The sequence below is a fragment of the Daldinia decipiens genome, assembly GCF_022478715.1.
Source record: "Daldinia decipiens strain CBS 113046 unplaced genomic scaffold F4813scaffold_19, whole genome shotgun sequence".
NCBI lineage: Eukaryota > Fungi > Ascomycota > Sordariomycetes > Xylariales > Hypoxylaceae > Daldinia > Daldinia decipiens.
Genome location: NW_026054562.1, coordinates 138,037 through 154,158, shown reverse-complemented (window position 1 = coordinate 154,158; position 16,122 = coordinate 138,037). Strand labels below are relative to the sequence as shown.

The 16,122-nt window shown below is 47.2% G+C and overlaps 4 protein-coding genes across 4 annotated transcripts; 1 reads left to right on the top strand and 3 right to left on the bottom strand.

Moving 5' to 3' along the window:
- Window positions 1-351: 351 nt before the first annotated feature.
- On the top strand, window positions 352-2,624 carry F4813DRAFT_396562 (MFS general substrate transporter; the record flags this gene model as incomplete). Its single annotated transcript, XM_049247838.1, has 8 exons — window positions 352-487; window positions 548-771; window positions 827-955; window positions 1,020-1,194; window positions 1,327-1,398; window positions 1,449-1,952; window positions 2,004-2,164; window positions 2,229-2,624. The coding sequence occupies 8 exons, from the start codon at window positions 352-354 to the stop codon at window positions 2,622-2,624; spliced, it is 1,797 nt and encodes a 598-aa protein (XP_049099003.1).
- Window positions 2,625-2,999: 375 nt separating this feature from the next.
- F4813DRAFT_396559 (zinc-binding oxidoreductase CipB) lies at window positions 3,000-4,282 on the bottom strand (the record flags this gene model as incomplete). Its single annotated transcript, XM_049247837.1, has 1 exon — window positions 3,000-4,282. One exon carries the CDS (start codon window positions 4,280-4,282, stop codon window positions 3,116-3,118), a length of 1,167 nt encoding a protein of 388 aa, XP_049099002.1. The 3' UTR covers window positions 3,000-3,115.
- A 1,578-nt stretch (window positions 4,283-5,860) lies between these two features.
- On the bottom strand, window positions 5,861-11,086 carry F4813DRAFT_89049 (uncharacterized protein). The gene is made up of 2 exons (XM_049249010.1): window positions 6,134-11,086; window positions 5,861-6,079 (listed from the first exon to the last, which is right to left on the bottom strand). The coding sequence occupies exons 1-2, from the start codon at window positions 10,984-10,986 to the stop codon at window positions 5,956-5,958; spliced, it is 4,977 nt and encodes a 1,658-aa protein (XP_049099001.1). The 5' UTR covers window positions 10,987-11,086; the 3' UTR covers window positions 5,861-5,955.
- A 2,211-nt stretch (window positions 11,087-13,297) lies between these two features.
- Window positions 13,298-16,028, bottom strand: F4813DRAFT_88991 (glycoside hydrolase family 5 protein). The gene is made up of 3 exons (XM_049249008.1): window positions 15,481-16,028; window positions 14,158-15,417; window positions 13,298-14,101 (listed from the first exon to the last, which is right to left on the bottom strand). Exons 1-3 carry the CDS (start codon window positions 15,865-15,867, stop codon window positions 13,424-13,426), a joined length of 2,325 nt encoding a protein of 774 aa, XP_049099000.1. The 5' UTR covers window positions 15,868-16,028; the 3' UTR covers window positions 13,298-13,423.
- Window positions 16,029-16,122: the final 94 nt, after the last annotated feature.

Sequence of the window (16,122 nt, the reverse complement as noted above, 5' to 3'; positions counted from 1 at the left end):
CTCCAAGGATCTTCATGCATGTATTAATCTAGACACTCACATAACAGGTAGACACTAACATAGAACCATGTGCAAACTAACCGGCTACCTCCTTAGCAAAATGGATCAGCCTGAATAACTTGGAGGATTTGTAGTTTTCTCTCTGAGTTCTTCTATCTAGAATTACATATTTCTATGTGCTTCATGTTCGAGACATTATCAAGAAAAAAAAAGTAGAAAATTGGCAGGCGTATCTAGTCTCTCAGTAATATAGATAGGTAGGTACCTATGAATTGAGAGTTGAGATAGCTCCATACTGACCCAAGATAGGTACACCGGGATTTACATTTGCCATAGTCCTTTGTAAGCGCAATGGGCCCTCTAACATCGAACGAAGGACCCGGTGGTGATTTGGAAGAAAGCAAGCCAGTACCTAACATCTCGCAACAAATAACAAATACAACTACCACGACAGCACTACATGATGAAGTGCCTCAGACACACGAAGGTCCACATGAGAATAAATCACCCAATGAAACATTCAACGAAGAAAAAGCTCCCAGTATAGCATCACAGGAGAAGCCATCTTCAAATGCGAAGTTTGAAGAGCAAACTTGTACTGATTCAGGACCCGGGAAACATGAATCGACCACGGAAATTATACAACCGGAGAAAGAGACAAGGGAAGATGCCCATGACGAATATATCCAGGGTCCCAAGTTGTATTTGGTAATGGTGTCAACCACAATGGTTTACTTTCTCATCATGCTAGACAATACCATCCTAGCAACCGTATGCAATACTCCGCCCCCTAACGCAAACCACTCGTGTTGACTAACCTCGACAGGCGATTCCCTATATCACCGACGAATTCCATTCTTTACTAGACGTCGGGTGGTACGGTAGCGCATACCAGTTATCCTGTTCGGCACTACAGCCATTTGGAGGAAAGATATACTCCAAGTTTAACTCGAAGGTAAGTCTGTTATACTAGACGAATAGACCGCCTAAAAGGCCCCTAACTAATATTGTTCCCGAAGTGGTCCTTTATCATCTACCTCATCATCTTCGAGGCCGGCTCTGCCGTATGTGGTGCCGCTTCGTCCTCGGCTATGCTTATCGGGGGGAGGGCGATTGCTGGAGTGGGTGGCTCGGGTCTGCTCAACGGAACACTTATCATTATGAACTCTTGCATTCCACCGCACCGCCAACCAGGTATTTTACACAATCCCGAGTTCATCTTTTAGAGATATTGGCTAACAACTCTTGAAGCTCTGGTCGGGTCTCTGATGAGTAGTAGGTATATTCGATCCTGATTCATAGAGTAAACTAATGAAATGTTTCTAGTTGGCCAGTTGGGTATCGCATTTGGTCCACTCATCGGAGGCGCTTTTACAGAATACGTAACCTGGAGATGGTGTAAGCCGTCCTCGTGCCAATACTTCTTTTATTATTATTAATACATCCAGGTTTCTATCTCAATCTCCCCATTGGCGGCGCCGTAGCCATTATAATCGCCTTTATTCAAATTCCAGACCATATTGCAAAACCAAAGATGCGGGACGTCTTCAAGAATGCAATTGTAGACTTCGACCTGCTGGGGTTCGTGCTCTTCGCGCCATCCGTCATCATGTTGCTCCTCGCGCTACAATATGGCGGGAATCAGTACCGGTGGGATAGCTCACAGGTCATTGGTCTTTTCTGCGGCTCGGGCGCTGATTTTATCGTATGGTTGATCTGGGACTGGTACCAGGGCGCCAACGCCATGGTGCCGCTCTCGATGATCAAAAATCGTGTCATGTGGGCTAGCTCAGTATCCGGTTTGTTCTTGAGCGGTACAATGTTCATTACGGCATACTATCTACCTATTTACTTCCAGACCGTTCGCGCCGCTACGCCCTTTATGAGCGGCGTGGATGTCCTCCCTAATATTCTGTCACAGATGGTCTTTGGGATCCTGGCAGGGGCCTTGGGTAAGCAAAATATTCAAAATGATAATGAACTGATCGTTAACTAGAGTTCAGTTCAAAAGATTGGATACTACTCCCCATTCGTCATATTAGGTGCTATTCTTAACTCTACCGGATGCGGTCTTCTAAGTCTTCTCTCACCTAACACGTCTACGGGAATTTGGATCGGATATCAAATTATATTCGGTATTGGTCGAGGTCTTGCTATGTCAATAGTATGTTAACGAATTTTCCAAGCCCTGGGAAAGTTAGGAGACTGATATTTTTACACGGTTCTAGCCCTTCCTTGCTGTGCAGAATCACCTTCCGAGACACATGATTCCAGCATCTATGTCGACGCTTGTATTTGTACAGAATCTAAGTGCAGCTATTATGACCGTCATCTCGCAGACTATTCTCACTAACAGCTTAATTGACATTATCCCGCAGGACGCACCAGGGGTTAATCCCCAGGTTGTTATTAGCGCAGGTACAACGACAGCAGCATTGGGTCAGGCCGTAGGCCAAGAACAGCTATCCGGAGTCTTGTGGGCTTACTCCCATGCTTTGCAACGGATCTGGTACTTTGCTGCTGGCATGGCTGTACCCACGTTTGTTGCTGGCTGGTACTTCGGTTGGGATAATATCAGAGAAAAAACCAAACGGGACAAGGAATCTGAGATATCGAACGAGTGATTTAGGTATTCGGATATCCGGTTATCTTGGAACATATGACGAGAAATCTTTCAACAAAGCTAAATCAAATATTTAAATACAACATATCGGTACGTTGGGTGATAAGAAAATAAATTTTTATTACCTAACTATAGAGTTGTCCTTTCTATTACTTTCTATTATTTGTGATTATTATGAGAGACAGGGCCAAAAGTATTACACATCTCTAAATCCGTGGCATAGTATTTAAAGGTCTTCCTTTTTTGCTGACACTGTCTCAGCCGGCCTCTGGATATTGGTCCATGCGCTAAATTTAGGTGGCTCGTTACTATATCCATAGCGAAACCAGCCACTAGAGCTTAACTAATACAGTATGTCTATTTTCAACTCACACTTAGTACCTAGTACAGGAGCTAAAAGATCCACCCCAAATTCAGGGGTTACAGCAATAAAATTAACTCTGAATAGCTTCATTTTGTTGGTCGTCAGTCAAATAATTATTACACAATATATCACAAGTCCAATATTGCAATCCGCCTCCATATAGTAACTACAACTTTCGCAGCCGAAACGCCTCTCATATTTATATCCAACGCATCTTGGATATGTTCCAGGCCCTTTCCTACAACCTGCGGCTCCGGTTTTGCCTTGTATTGCCCACTGGCAAGCGCAGCAGGCAAAAAGCCATTGTAGATCATCACGCCGACTTCGTTTTCCATAAGGTCGGTGCCCCAGATAAACTTCACGGACACGCCCTTTACCTTTGCGTGGAAAGTCCTGGACACGTTCCACCATATGTAACCCATCATAACACCAACTAGGCCCACGATATTCCCCGGCACCTTCGCCGCATCGAGAGGTACGCTTGTCTGCGCAACGAACTTGCGGCCAGGGACCGCAGCCACGATGTCGATACAGGCCTCAAGTGACCCCTTACCAATAGCGATGGCACCTGCACAGGTCTTATTCTTTAGCACAGCTATTATAGCACTGGGAGTGTTTGGATCATTGTAGTCGAAGACCTGTGATGCTCCTAGCTCACTCACATACTCAAAGTTTCTAGGTGACGCTGTTGTGAGGACCTCGTATCCAGCGGCTTTTGCAAGTTGGATGGCGTTGGTTCCGACACTTGTCGAGCCACCCCATACGATGAATGCAGTTGGCGGCGTCTGGTTGCTAGGGTGTTCATACGGTGATATAGGATGTCTTAGCGCGGCATAATCCTTCATGAAGAGGCCACAGGAGGCTGTGGAAATTCCCATGGGTAAGACACAGGCCTTCTCGTATGGTAGATCGTCTGGAATTTTTGCAGCTAAATGGCTCCGGAGTATGGTGTATTCTTGGAATGCGCCTTCTGATGGTTTAGAAGATCGTTTATCCATGCCAACAGCATGGCCTACGACTCGGTCGCCGAGTTTAAACAGATTGGCTGCCTTGCCCCCTATTCCAACCTCAACGACTTGGCCAGCTACATCGCTTCCGAGGACTATCGGGTACTTAAGCCAGCCGAGCAGGTGGTCACCACCCAACTGCTTGCCGTAGTCTACTGGATTGATAGCAATAGCACCGTTCTTGACAACAATTTCGTCAGGTCCGGGGGCTGTATACGGTGCAGATTTAACTTCAAGCGGTCTGGCGCGTGGGTTCACGAGATACGCGGCGTGGTTTTCAGGAGGCATCATGTACGTGTATTGTATGAGAATGGACTATATGTCAGGCTTCAGCTAGCTGAGCTTGGGGGTTTTGCGTGGAAAGGCTCGAAAGAACTCATATTAAAGCTGTTGTTGAAGGGAGGGATCCAAGTTACACACTGCATACCTGAACATCATGTTTCTCTTGGGTACCTCTTAGATCCCAAGGGGTTGGCTACCGAGGATCCCTACTGGTTTCAAGCAAGACAAAGAAGTTCTAGCGACGAACTAACAGTACTCCCGCACTCATTTATTTGCTGTAGCACGATGATAACCGTACCCCTCGGGGACCCAAACAAGGGGTTTACAAACTAGTGTCGTCCGTTACTAGCCGGTTTAATACAGATCTATGTGATCTAATACCGTAAGTGGTTTATTTCGAAATCAATGCAATTTTGACGGAAATTATTTATGTGTTTTCTTTTGATACGTAGGTAGCCGTCATAGAAAGTAAATCATCAGTATGAGAATGCCTATTTTACAAGGTAGAGTTGAGAAATACCCGAAGCTAAGCATCATCCGAGTAATGAAGTGAATCTGTAGCTAGAGTAACACTATAAGCGGATATAAATTTGCTAGATTATGAAGTACTATTTACTACCTTAGGTACCTACCTAGGTAACCTACATAATCCTGAATCCGAGCCCTATCCCGGCAGCTATGTAACCTAATACTAAATCAACCTCCTTAATATATTGAACGTTGAACCTGGTTTGTTCGACGCGGACTGAAGAATCAATAAATAAGAGGTTACCCTATGATGGATCTAACCACTTGGAGTTGCTTTAGAGTCCAACAAGGAATTATAAGGTACTCTTATGTTGTTATGTAACTTCATTAACTTATGAAAGCATTTGTTTCTAATTGAGACCTACGAAATGGTCATTTAAATACTTAATTTAATACTTAATTTCCTAACCGTATTTCTTCAACTCATGACTTGTTAACCGGTGACCTATTAGCGTTGCTACCTTATCGTCCCCTTATTTACTCCTAGGCAAAAGAAGGAGTAACAAATGATCAGTATTCCTAATGGTCTGATGCCTTATGCTAGGTGGCCTTGAAATCAAATGAATGATTAACACTGTCATTTCTCTTCTCCGCTAAGGGTATCATTATTATATTATACTCTATCTTAACTCCGCTAGAAATTCACTGTTCTACTATCGAAGGCTTAATCGTGTGAACATGCATCGTTTATACCACTTAGGTACCTGTTATGAAATTGTTCATATGAATAGTTAGCTACGTACATACATACCTAGGCATGTATACACTTAAAAGTACGCACGCAACGCTCACTTCTAGGCCCAGCCCTTATAGAACATCCAATTGTGCTCAGCTGCCCCAAATCTTGCCTCCCTCGAACGCCGCGCTGGATCTGCAAAGGAGCGAATGATTTCGAAAAACGTACAAATGCTATACAAATCCCTCCCATATATCTATACCGGGTACCAGAATAGGATTTCATCCATCCATATTTGCCTCTGCGTCGATATAGACCGGATAGTAGTTCGTTGCGTTTAGCCTAGTGCATTCAAGTACTCACTATGGCAGTTCAAGAAGTCATAGCACAATAATTACCTAACCCAAACAGTCCATAATCTATAATAGTCCGTCATCGTGTCCAACATTACTGACATGCTTTCCGAGTTGTACATCTACTGAAAAGTACCCCTGATCTTGGCGTAAAGTTCGGTATCGAAGAAGTTGTAGTCCGCGTCGAGCTCGCAAAACTCGTGCTGTCTTAGCAGGCGCTCGGCAGTGGGGCGGTCCCTGGGATCACTGTGACCTTGTCAGTTTATCATTTGGGAGTATTTGTAGATGGGAAGCACATACACTGTAAAACAGTCCAGCATAAATCCCAGGGCGTAGGGACTGATCGCCTCGCGCACATCGTCTGCAATTGGTGGCGTCTCGCCATTTGCAATTTTGTAAATCGCGCCGACAGCCTCCTCCTTGCTCCAGGGTCTTCTGCCAGCGAACATCTCCAAGACCACACATCCCAAGCTCCAAATATCAACCTTAGCGCTGTAACCTTCACCTTGGGATCGGATCACTTCGGGAGCCATCCAGAATACCGACCCTTGCATCGAGTTAGTCTTGTCGTTACCATAAATGTTGTCCGTCTTCTTGCTTATTCCGAAATCGGAAATTTTGCATGTCCCGTCCACGTCTAGCAGAATGTTATCGGCCTTCAAGTCCCGATGTAGGATCCCTTCTCGGTGTAGATAGGCTAGACCAGAGAGCGCCTGTCGCGTTAATGAGCTCACCACCGGTTCCTCGAACTTGCCGTGCTTGCGCAGACAGGACCCAATGCTACCACCAGAAATGTACTCCAGAAAGATGCTTATGCTCGTTTCCTTCCTCTCGCAACCAAGATACTGTACAATATTTACGTGGTCCAAGTTCTGCATCGTGTCTATTTCCTGGTCTAGGGCTTTTAGTAGCTCCTTCATTTTGTTCTTATCACCGGCCGCAGCTTTCGGGTTGACTTCAACCTCTTTGACGGCCAAGAATTCACCTGTCGTTGCGTTCATACCGAGATATACGCGTCCGTATGTTCCTTTACCGATGAGCTCACCCTTGAACCACCGGAAAGTAGTCTGTCGCTTCGGTAGGACGTCTTGGGGAATCTGTGGTACAATCATCGAGCCGCGTTCAGGACGTATTTGTACGACGTTAGCGCCAAACATCTTGGTGCTTTTCCGCCGTTGGATCATCGACGATGCACCAGCACCAGCACCGGCCGAGGACGTGGTATAACGCTTGTTCGCTTCATGTGCACCTCGTGCTACCTCTCGAATTGACTTCATTCGGCCAAGTCCGCTAGAACGCTGCATGTTCCGTGTTGCGACCGAGGCAATTGAAGGAGGACGTTCAAGTGCTTTTAACGTAGACTCGTCTGAGCCTAAGGTATCGCTCTCATTGTACACTGAAGATTTTGTAGTACCGGTTTCAGCAGCAGGCACCAGAGGGTTAACACCCAATGTGGATGGACCTGCTTTACTGATCCCACCGGGAAATTCCTCATGCTCAGGTATAGGCGACACAGGAAGCTCATTCTCGTCGAGTACAGGTTGATCAAGATCAAGTTCGGGGAAGAAAGCATCAAGGTTGCTGAGCAAAGCCTCGGGGGGTGGACGATTGGCCCATACGCCACGGTCAACGAATGATTTTCGGCGGTTGAGCTTACTATCATCAGACTGCCATTGTTCCGAACCAGGCGTAGCGGGTGTACGACGATGGGAGTCTCGTCCGCTTCGAATACTCTCCTCGTCATCTTCTAAATCGGGCGTGTTAGAAGTACCCGGTGAGTTAAACGATACCGATAGAGTCTTCTTAGACCTCGAAGTCTTAACGCTTAAGTTTGGCTTTTTGCTATCGCTGGACTCCGAATCGCTGTCAAGTACGCTTGTTTCATTACGGCTCGGTTGTTTGCGCACTGCTTTCTTTGAGGGCTGTCTTCCTCTCATCGGGATAGCAAATAGACCATCATCGGAATCGTCGTCACCTGAATCATCATCCAACGGTTTGGTAGACACTGATGGAGCCGAAAACTGTACGTCCGTCTCGGTAAAGTCCACATTGGGTCCGTAGGATTTGGGTCGGTTGGCTGGAGGATTTCCTGGGCCGGCGGTGGCTCCTGGGGCGGGATGGGCCGTACTCGGGCTTAGGTCGCCGGGGGATGGGACTCGTTGTGCTATGTCACGCATTTTAGTAATCGGATCAAGCTGAGATTTGGCCCGGTTGCCAAGGATTGGGGTTCCACCAGGTGAGTAGTCTGGGACGAGAAATGGTATATCACCGCGGCTCCATGTTAAGGAGCCGGGCGAACCAGACCTCGACCGAGAACTACTGCGACCTGAGGCGGCAACACCAAAATCAACGCTTGCCATTGCTCCCTTACCTCTTTGTTCTACCAAGTCTGTCCCAGCTGCAGGCGCAGAAGTATTCCGAGGGGGCGATACCGGGCGCTGTTGTAGCGGTATCGTTGACGGCCGAGCCAGTCGGCCCCAAGCACTTCCCATGTTAATTAAGGCACCGAGGGCCGATCCTGCCGGCGGAGAGGGGGGCCCTGGGGACGGGTGTCCTGTCGGCGGGTATCCTGTCAACGGTCTCTGGCACTGTTCTGGGCTCGTTTCGCTCTTTGAAGGGGTAGGCCGCCTGGGACTAGGGAATCCATCTAGGCTGCCCTGTGACAGCCGCATATTATGACCGGTTTTCCTGCTCAAAGAATTTGCCTTGATTAGTGTGGCAGTCTCTACGCCTGGAGGCGCTGGCGCTTTTCTCTGCGGGAAGAGATCTGGCTTTTTCTCCTCGAACGGAGAGACACGCGGGTGGTCAAAGTCTACATTCCTACCGATGATTCCTGTTTGGGGAGAGTTTTCTTGTGGGGATGATTCCTTCAGGACTTGCCTTCGTTTAGCAAGATATGCAGCTTGCTGCTTTTCGACTTCAGCACGATATTCGGTAGCTTTGGCTGCTAATTCTGGATCGTTTGGTTTCGAACCAGTAGAGATGGTATTGGTTCTCGAGGATGGGGGCGATGAACTAGATCTCGTACGGCCATTTAGATGAGCATAAGCGTCTTCGTTGATGTTAGAACCGGGTGTTAGTTGACCTCCCGATGGAACCACCGTGGGAATATTGGGAATATTGCGGCTACTTTCCCCAGATCTGTTCAATTTGATGAAGAATTTAAGGGAGCCGTTCGCATCGCCCTTGTTGCGCTTATGAATCCATAGGCTTTGGTCTTCCAGTGCTTCGTCATGTGTTTCTCGTCCTAGCTCTGTTAAAAAGATTTCGAACCCTCTCGGATCCGAAAGCCCAAGACTCATACAGACACTAGTACGCAAATCGGCAGCAGTATCACAATCAGTCACGTCGCACAGTCGGTAATTCCACCCATCAAGCGTTACAAGCACAAATACTCGGGGACCATTTTTACTGCGCCTGAATGTCGGGGCGGAATCCTGAACCGCTTCCGGCGGAGGAGTGCCAAACCGAGACCTTAGTAAATGGGGGCTCGTGGGCGAATCTGCATCGTCTGGGGAAGGGAACGAGCCATCCTCTTTTTGCTTATTTCTTCGCTTCAAGAAGCCTAGAAAGCTCTTGTTGTCCTTCGCAGAAGATGGTTCCGCCGAAGCAGGCCTATCACCTGACTCTGCATGCTTCCCATCAGCATTATAACGTCGATCGTTGCGACTAGCATGAATCATGTCCTCGATTCCACTCATACCATTTCGCCACATCTGACCGACCTCGGGAGACACGCCAGAGCCATATCTCGCCGCATTCGAAGAAAGCGAATCGGTACTATTTCGGGATTTGTGATGAAATCTGGACGATGGCGATAGACTACCGGATGAGGGTTGCTGTAAAAATGAATTTGATAGTTTGGGGCTTGACCCAGGGCTATCGCTCCGTAGTGATACCCGATAATTTCCATCTCCATGCTCACTCAAACTTGGACTTAACTTCCGACTGCTCTCGATGTCAATATTCTTTAACATGGCACGATGATTAGAATCCGAACTCATAGTGTTGTTAAGGGTCGGCATAGTCGTAGATCGCGTTTGTGAAAATCCTCTATTACTGGACCCTAACCTGATAGGGGTGTTTGGAGAATCTACGTCTGTACCGGCACCCTGTGTGTAAGTGCCGGTAAGGGATTCTTTACTGGCATGAGACGGTAAAGATTTCGCACTATCGACTGGTTTCCCAGTAACTATGCTTCGTATAAGGCGGCGCATCCGTTTCCCCTCTTCTCTTTCTCGGGGCTGGTCCCAAGTCGTGTTATTATTGACACACTCTTGTGCTAATCGCGGATACACAAGTTGGTGCATCATTCCGAAATTACCTCGACCGCCTTTCTGACTACCAAGCTCCAGGAATTGCGCCCCATGGATATTGAGATTTTTGAACGTCTCCTGCCATTCCCTAGAGAAGTGATTCGCGGCTAGCCATAGCAGCACATGGTCTAGTGGCCATTTGGCTGCTAGCTCAGGGGGGAGTTCGGAATGGCTAGCTGTCGCGCTCGAAGTAGTCGACAGCATTCGGGTATGGAACGCATTGGTGTATAACAACCCACGACTGCTGTCGTCGGTTAAGGTAGTACTTAGGGTGTTTGTGCTGCTCGTCTGGCTGGTTGCGGGCCACGAGTTTTGGGTGGTAGTCGATTGCGTTCCCATGTCGTCGGGGAAGAAACCAGGTATCCCAACACCTTCTCCATATGTATCTCCACCTGGAATATATGTTGCAGATACCATCGCCTCGTTGGTGTCATTTCCAGGTCTATAAGTATTCGACATAAGTTCAACTGGCGGGGGAGGGGGTATCGATAAGGTTCCATTTGAAGCCTGGGAATGGAGTTTCGGGTTATACGACGGGACGGGACCACCCGCGGGGGGAGGCGGGATCGTGAAGCTAGGCTGTCCGCTATAAGTACGTCCCCAACTAGCTTGCCACGGTGGTTGAGGCCCTAGGGCGCTATTCGGGGGCGGACCAGGGGGTGGTGGTAACACCACGCCGCCGGTGGTCGTCGGTGCACTGGGGTACCTAGGCGGCGGAGGAGGAATGTTTAGCATAGTGTTCAGTTGCCCGGGTTGACCAGCGACTGGAGGCGACATAGGCGGCGGTGGCGGGACCTGGAACGGCCGCGCCTGGTTCTGTTGGGTGTTCTGATACATAGCGAGTATGCGAAACCGAATAGAACGGCATAAGTCGCCTTAATTAGGTGTATGGCTGCAACAAAGCAGCAAAATTCGTATCGGGAAGCCCACGTGCGGTTACGATCGTAGGTCTTGGTAGATATACTAGACAATAGAATATCAAAGAGAATGCGGTTAAGAGACAACAACGCCAGGACAAGCAGGAGGCCGATGTGACAATGGGGGGTTATAAGATCAGATCGTCGAGATACGAGTCGAGGCAGGGTCTGTGGTCTGTGGTCTGTGGTCACGTTCGCAGTCGAAATGGGACTCGTCCTCGTTCTCGAGAGGATAATCGGTCGAGCGATATCCTAACCAATAAACTAAATCATTCAAGAACCCCTCCAGGCAAAAGAGCTGATATGACAACCGTCAGACAAAAAGAATTCTGCAAAAAAAAAACCCCCAGTCACAATCTACCTAGGTAAGATAGCGATATCAATGGCAGCCAGCATTATGGCTAGCCTCTGAATCCAGTTCTCATGGTACCGAATTGAAACTGCGACTTTGACTAATGAGATTCGATATCTAGATACCTAGGTAAGTAATGGTATCGCCTTCGTCGCTGGAGTCTGATGTACCGACGTAAGCAAGTTGTCGTCGTAATTGTCGTAATTGTCGTCGCCGTTAGTTTTAGCGTTAGAAACGAAGGTCAGGTTTGTTTGGTGTCAGGGCTGTTTTACTTTGGGGGTATGTATTTTTCTATGTATGCGGTACACTAGCCTAGCGCAGTAGCGTTGAACGTAGAACGTACATGGAAAGAAAGCATGGGAAGCGTGGGAAGCATGGGAAGTCCAGTCTGGGCCGTTAGTTGCCTCCACAGGACTCCACGTTGTACCTTCGTACAGTAGCGTGTAGAAGTCGGCGGCTACGCGCTTACAGGTGGTGATGGTGGGGACTAGTGTGTGTGACTATTCGGGCTTAGTTCCACTTTTAATACATATCCGGTACCTTAGCTGCATAGAACATATCCCGATGAAACGTAGTTAGTTGATAGTTAGGTAACAGTCCAATTCTTCACTTTGCAACATCCAATAACTACCTACATACCTCCTACCTACCTATCAATTGGAACTTCTAAACCAATATCAGATTGTCCTAACATTTCGCAACAAGCTGGTTGCAAGTCATAAAGGTGGATATATACGAAAGAAAAGTAACGATGGAATTAAGAAAAATGATTGTTAGGCCTTTGACCAACTTGCGCGAACCTCTTGGCATTGCAAGGTTCTGTCTTCCGATGCTCCGCGCATTGAAGTTTGTATGCGGTCAACGGACTGGAAACATCTCTAACCTATTTTCTTTATATCTCCATTCTATTATTTATCCCCCTTTTGAGGGGCTTCTCTTGGTGTGGAGGGGAACAGGAGTTGTTTACCTACAAGTTGCAACAAAACACCAAAGACGCTTATCTCAATCTAGTTGCAAAAAGGTAGGTCACCACTGCAGACGATCACAGTGCGAACAGTATGTTAAGACGTTACATCATCGCATTCATTACCGCCTCAGAAGTAGGTAAGGAGAATGTTTACGAGAAGCAATTTCGGGACTGTGTAGCCGTGGAAGTCGGCAACCATCACGCGAGGTGCAATGCGCATCATCCTATTTGCTTAATGCGCTGGGTGCATTGCATCTTGTCCACCCTCTTCGGTCCACCCTCCAATCCAAGCACCTGCAGCGCAGCTTTAGCCCGATGTGGTGATAGGCTATCGTATGTCACGGAAAATGTTTATATCCCAAGAGTTTGAGGTATGTAGCTTGCGCGGACAGATGTCAAATATATTTCCATTATTATTACTTCTACTTGGAATACATAGCCATTTAAAATCTGCTAGGTTGAGCGTTTTAATAGTGGTATCCCTTTGTTGTATCATGTTAGGTTGTTGGGTAATTATGTTCATTAACTAAATTCATTAACTAAAACTTTTTCAATAAATATTTCCAAGATAAGTACCTTAAGAAGGTATGATAGAATTTCGAGCAGTCTTCCCTGCATGAGGCTTTCGATTCCTCCCTTTTCAACTTATGGCCACGAATCAGGCACTACCCATCAATATCACATCTCTACATGGTATCTTTTGGCCCCTAATAACACGTATGTATATCCCTGTCTAGAGCCTGTCATTGGGGGCCGTCTTAATACTCAGCCTTGGGGTAATAAATGAGGTGTCTGCTGTGCCTTGCAGGATTCTCGGGATTGCAGAGACATGCAGCCAGATGCATCACCATCAAGATTACTCATCTTATGTACCTGACATTATTACAAGTCGTGCAACCTAGGTATACATACTACTCAACACCCTTACCACCACTTTCAGCCTAGACAACCTAGAACTTACCCAAGGCAGCTGGCATCAATCGGACAAATTTGTATTGCATAGGTAGGTAGATATACTCTAAGAACCTCGAGCGTCGATTACATTACGCTGCAAGATTTGACGTCGAAACCGTAAGATTGTTGGCACTGCTCCAGGTATCCAGCTTCTTCAGCCGTGCCAGCTAAAGTGTTGTGAGGCCGTATCAAGCCCGTCACTTTAAGGCTCTGCCTGCCATCGCTGTGCCACCACCGGAGCTTCTGGATCCACGATTGTTCATCATCATCCGTGCTGATCTCCCATTTACCTGAGCTGACCACCACCTCACATTGCTCCTTAGGAAAATGATATTCCGGGAGGAACACCGTCGTAGGAAGATCTGAAGGCGCATTTGTTCCGTCGATATTCAGCGTAAACTCGCAATTCTTCAAATCGAAAACGTAGTTTACTATAGGACCGTTTGTAACTATCGGTGCGGGCCGGACATACGCCTCCGCGGCACGGTAGCCAGGCGCATTGGTCAACTCAGGATTCGGGCTAGATGGTGTAGATGATGATATTGAAGGATTTGTTAAGGTACGCTTCAAATTGCTAGGCGTGACCGAGGTCTCGTCCTCTACTTCTTTCCTGCTGTTAGTAGTAGCCGTTTTTAAGAGACTGGATGTCGATTGGTTAAGGTCAGGTGTCCGAGGCACGGAAGAAACTGGTAAAGCCTGATCATCAACAGAGAAAATGGATAAATCTTCTCCGTTCCATTGGTCACCCCGCTGGTGATCGTTCTAAGCAATTGGTTAGTAACGAAGTGAAGGTAATATTTGGATATTTGAAATCTTACCGTGGTCGCGTACAGCCACAACGTATACCCTTCCATCGCTGCACCCTCCACAGCAAAGTGGTTCGCATCCATAGCCGCAGATTGACTTGAATAATCCCCAGTCTTGTATGCGTATTTGTCATCCATGTCGTACGGAATACCAAACTCGGTAAGAATGCATGGATGGTTGCCCATATAATCCAGGCCTTCTTTCTTAATGGATGCTAATTGGTCTTTGAAGCAATTCCGAATCGCTGTCTCGCCAACCTTGATAGCGAAAGCTGGATGCCAGTAACGACCACGAAGAATGCCCATGACATCAACATTCCACGTCCGATTCCATTTTTTAGTCATGAGAGTGATACCATCGTAGTAGTGCGGTGCATAAACCATTCTCGGGTCATCATCCGCCGTACCCTTGATATTCGGTGGTAACTCCAAGGTCGGAGGCTGACATAGCATAATCGCGTCCTTATGGATTCCTCGGATAGCATCTCGGTATTTCCGATAAAACGCCATGAAGTACGTGTTGGTAAAGGCATGGTAGTCAAGCTTCTCGCCGCTAGTTGGATGCTTCTCGAAGTAATTCTTTTGCAAGAGTTCGCCTTGAGAGCCTTGGGAGGGATCCCACACTCCGTGCTGGGCCCAAAGGCATTCTCCCAATTTCCAGCCAGGATCCCGCTTCCAACCATATCGGGTTTCATCATAATCTGCTGGCAACCAAGCCATCTCGCCGTGGGGATCAATCAGAGCACGCCCAACCTTGTATGGGCCTAAACCTCCCATATCCCACGTATCCACTTCACATGGCCGCCCAGAACCCGTCAGGATAGCCTGCCAAAGTGTTGGGCATGTACCTTTTTTGAGGTTCTGCTCGCTCGGAATAACACTCAAGTCAACATGTCCAATCATGCCCCTATTTGGCTCATTTAGACTCTCCCACCCAAAAACAATATCATTCTCGATATCCCCAGCTTCATGTATACGCCTTGCGAGATGTTCACAAGCACGTACGAAATGACCTTGTAGATAATCTTGAATATTTATGCCGTCGATTATGCATTTAGGAGCGAAATCTCGGCCTGCGAAAAAAAGCGTAAATATGGTTGCAGCCGCAAGTCGAACGTAGTTGGTTGACCATATCATCTTAGGAAAGCTCTCGGACTCGGGATACGTATTATGAACTATCGCAGCCTCGGTAGCAGCAAAACTCTGGGGATTCAGCCCACAAGCATAAATTGTCCACATAGGAGCACCAGATCCGCCACAGTATCTCGACCACTAATTAATTTCAACAGTCAGTACGTAGGCACAAGAACACCGCATGGATTTTGGAAAACGTACCACGTCCTGGTGAGGGTCCATGAATATATAAAATCCATAGTCTTTAGCGACCCGTAGGACATCGATCGTGTGTTGAATCCAGACCTCGTCATACAACCCAGGGCCGGCTGCCTCGATAGCCTCCCATGTGAACACATAGCGAATAGTGTTATATCCAAAACGCTTCAATCGGGAAAAATGTATATGTGCGTCTTCTTTCCGGAATGGTCGGCTGTGGAATTTCACGTTGTCGCCGTCAAAAAAGTCTTGGGCAACATGCGAGGGTACGTCGGGTTGGCTGGGTAGCTTGGCGTCGCCTGCGACATTGATGCCTCTTAACAAGACATGTCTCCCATGCGCATCCTGAAAATGACCATCTTCAATAATCAGACGTAGAGAAGAAGCCATGAAGGAAGAAAAAGGTGAAGGTTATACTAGTTATTACCGGGCCAAGGACGGGTGTCCAAACCAGAAAAGGCTTTGGAAGAGAAGAATCAAGACCACAGTGTTAGGGATAGAAGAGGCCTAACAAATGCCAATGACGTCGGTGTAAATGTTTAACAAGAAATGAATAGGAACTTTCGGGGGCAGGATAACATCACTGGAAGGGAAAATATAAAAAACAAAGAGGTTTTATAATACAACAAGCATTCGATGCCAACC

What these genes read in the sequence shown, in the direction of transcription:
- F4813DRAFT_89049 (XM_049249010.1), bottom strand. Translation starts at nt 10,986, where the DNA reads ATGTATCAGAACACCCAACAGAACCAGGCGCGGCCGTTCCAGGTCCCG. An exon ending in ATGCTGGACTGTTTTACAGT is followed by an intron (nt 6,080 to 6,133) that starts GTATGTGCTTCC and finishes ACAAGGTCACAG; the next exon opens with TGATCCCAGGGACCGCCCCA.
- F4813DRAFT_88991 (XM_049249008.1), bottom strand. Translation starts at nt 15,867, where the DNA reads ATGGCTTCTTCTCTACGTCTGATTATTGAAGATGGTCATTTTCAGGAT. An exon ending in TGGACCCTCACCAGGACGTG is followed by an intron (nt 15,418 to 15,480) that starts GTACGTTTTCCA and finishes GAAATTAATTAG; the next exon opens with TGGTCGAGATACTGTGGCGG. An exon ending in TGTGGCTGTACGCGACCACG is followed by an intron (nt 14,102 to 14,157) that starts GTAAGATTTCAA and finishes CCAATTGCTTAG; the next exon opens with AACGATCACCAGCGGGGTGA.